The sequence below is a fragment of the Aegilops tauschii genome, chromosome 3 (assembly GCF_002575655.3).
Source record: "Aegilops tauschii subsp. strangulata cultivar AL8/78 chromosome 3, Aet v6.0, whole genome shotgun sequence".
NCBI lineage: Eukaryota > Viridiplantae > Streptophyta > Magnoliopsida > Poales > Poaceae > Aegilops > Aegilops tauschii.
The window spans coordinates 13,627,446-13,629,161 of NC_053037.3; the positions used below are offsets into that span (position 1 = coordinate 13,627,446).

General features: G+C 51.9%; 1 protein-coding gene across 1 annotated transcript; it reads left to right on the plus strand.

Moving 5' to 3' along the window:
* The first annotated feature begins 313 nt into the window (after positions 1–313).
* LOC109777502 (uncharacterized) lies at positions 314–1,509 on the plus strand. The gene has a single exon (XM_020336129.4). It carries the CDS (start codon positions 491–493, stop codon positions 1,259–1,261), a length of 771 nt encoding a protein of 256 aa, XP_020191718.1. The 5' UTR covers positions 314–490; the 3' UTR covers positions 1,262–1,509.
* Positions 1,510–1,716: the final 207 nt, after the last annotated feature.

Sequence of the window (1,716 nt, forward strand, 5' to 3'; positions counted from 1 at the left end):
TTTCTTTGCCTAGTGTTAGGCTGTTTGTCGAGTTTGACTTAGCATGGTGCTTATATTTGGTCGAATTTAATCTACAGTTTCCAGTGCTATTCAATTAAATGTGGTGGCTTTGTCGGTCTTAGGATCTTTCATCTCCATTTCTCGGAGGTTCTCGTAAGGTATGTTATATGTGATTTCATAGGTGTGAGTGTAGGAGCGTGTATGTGACGAGGGTCCGCATTTTGTACCGTGCATCTAAAAATGCAAAGAAAATAGACATGCGAAAAAATGGAAAGAAAAAACAAAGTTGGCTGCTACTCCTCCTCACATCCACCACTCCCCATATCTATTCTCCTGTCGTCGTCAACCTTTTTCCCCTCCGAGCTAGCTTGTTCATCGGTAATCCACCCACATCAAGATCTCCCCAAATTCCACACCAAACCCTATCTATCTACCGGTCCATCCCGTCGTACACATCTTCTTCCATCGAGGTCGGGCCTTCCACCGATTCATGGCGTCCACCACCAGTGGCAGCCTCCCATCCTCTCCCTCACTCCCGGGCACCGGGGCCGAACAAGAATTCTCCTCCGTCGACCCCCACGGCCTCTTCCTCCCTTCATCCCCCTTCCCCGCTAGCCTATACTTCGACCACGACTCCTCCTTCCAAGGCTTCTTGCCCACATCCTCCCCCACGCGGGCAACAGCGACTCCACCTCACCCTACGGCCCCGTCAAAGCCGCCCAAGAAGCGCCTGAGAGCCTCCCGCCGCCCACCCACCACCGTGCTCACCACCGACACCTCCAACTTCCGCGCCATGGTACAGGAGTTCACCGGCTTCCCGGCGCCACCATTTGCCGCCGGGCCGTCCCCGTTCGTCCGCCCGCGGCTCCTCGGTGGCGCCTCCGCCTACGGCCCCCCCTTCCTGGTACGCCCGTGCCCTCTCAAATACCCGCAGCAAAACCCTGCACTGCTGTCCTCCATCGGCACCGGCACCACCACCGGCGGCGGAGCCAACTCTCTGATGCACGCGCTCGCGCTGTTGGCGAGGAGCAACGCGATGCCAAGTACCCCCGCTGATGTTACGACGGCGAGAGGATCAGGTGCTGCTGATCAGTACGGCGGCCATCACGGCCACGGCATGGGAGATTTCAACTTCAACCCGTTTGACGACTTCGAGACTGAGACTGCGGCAGCGGTGGAAGGCGACAAGGCGGCGAACGGCGACCATGCTGGGTTCTTCTCTTCCTTAGGCGGCGCCGGAGATAAGTACGACCGGCACTAGCTAGTACTTGACGTATCTCTCTCTCTGTCTGATGAGCGTGCTGAGTGGTCTTTGTGTGATGTGGATGGAAATTGAGATGGAGGAACAGCTTTTGATACTCTATTGGCATTTGGCAGGCTGCTTAATTGTTAGTTCCTTTGACACAAAATGTGAGTTTATAATTTGATTGATGGTGATTTTTGGTGCAAATTAATAATTAATTGAAGTAACACATGCATTGCTTCTTGCATGATTTACGATTCTTACAATATGTATTATGTATACTCCCTCCGTCTCAAAAAGTTTGTCTTAGATATGTCTAGATACGGATATATCTAGATGCGTTTTAGAGTTAGATACATCCGTATCTAGATAAATTCAAGACAAGCTTTTTGGGACCGAGGTAATTAATATATTGTAAGGTGCTTTGTTCGGTTCCCATCGCTAGCCAAGGAATTGTCCTTGTCGAGATGAGA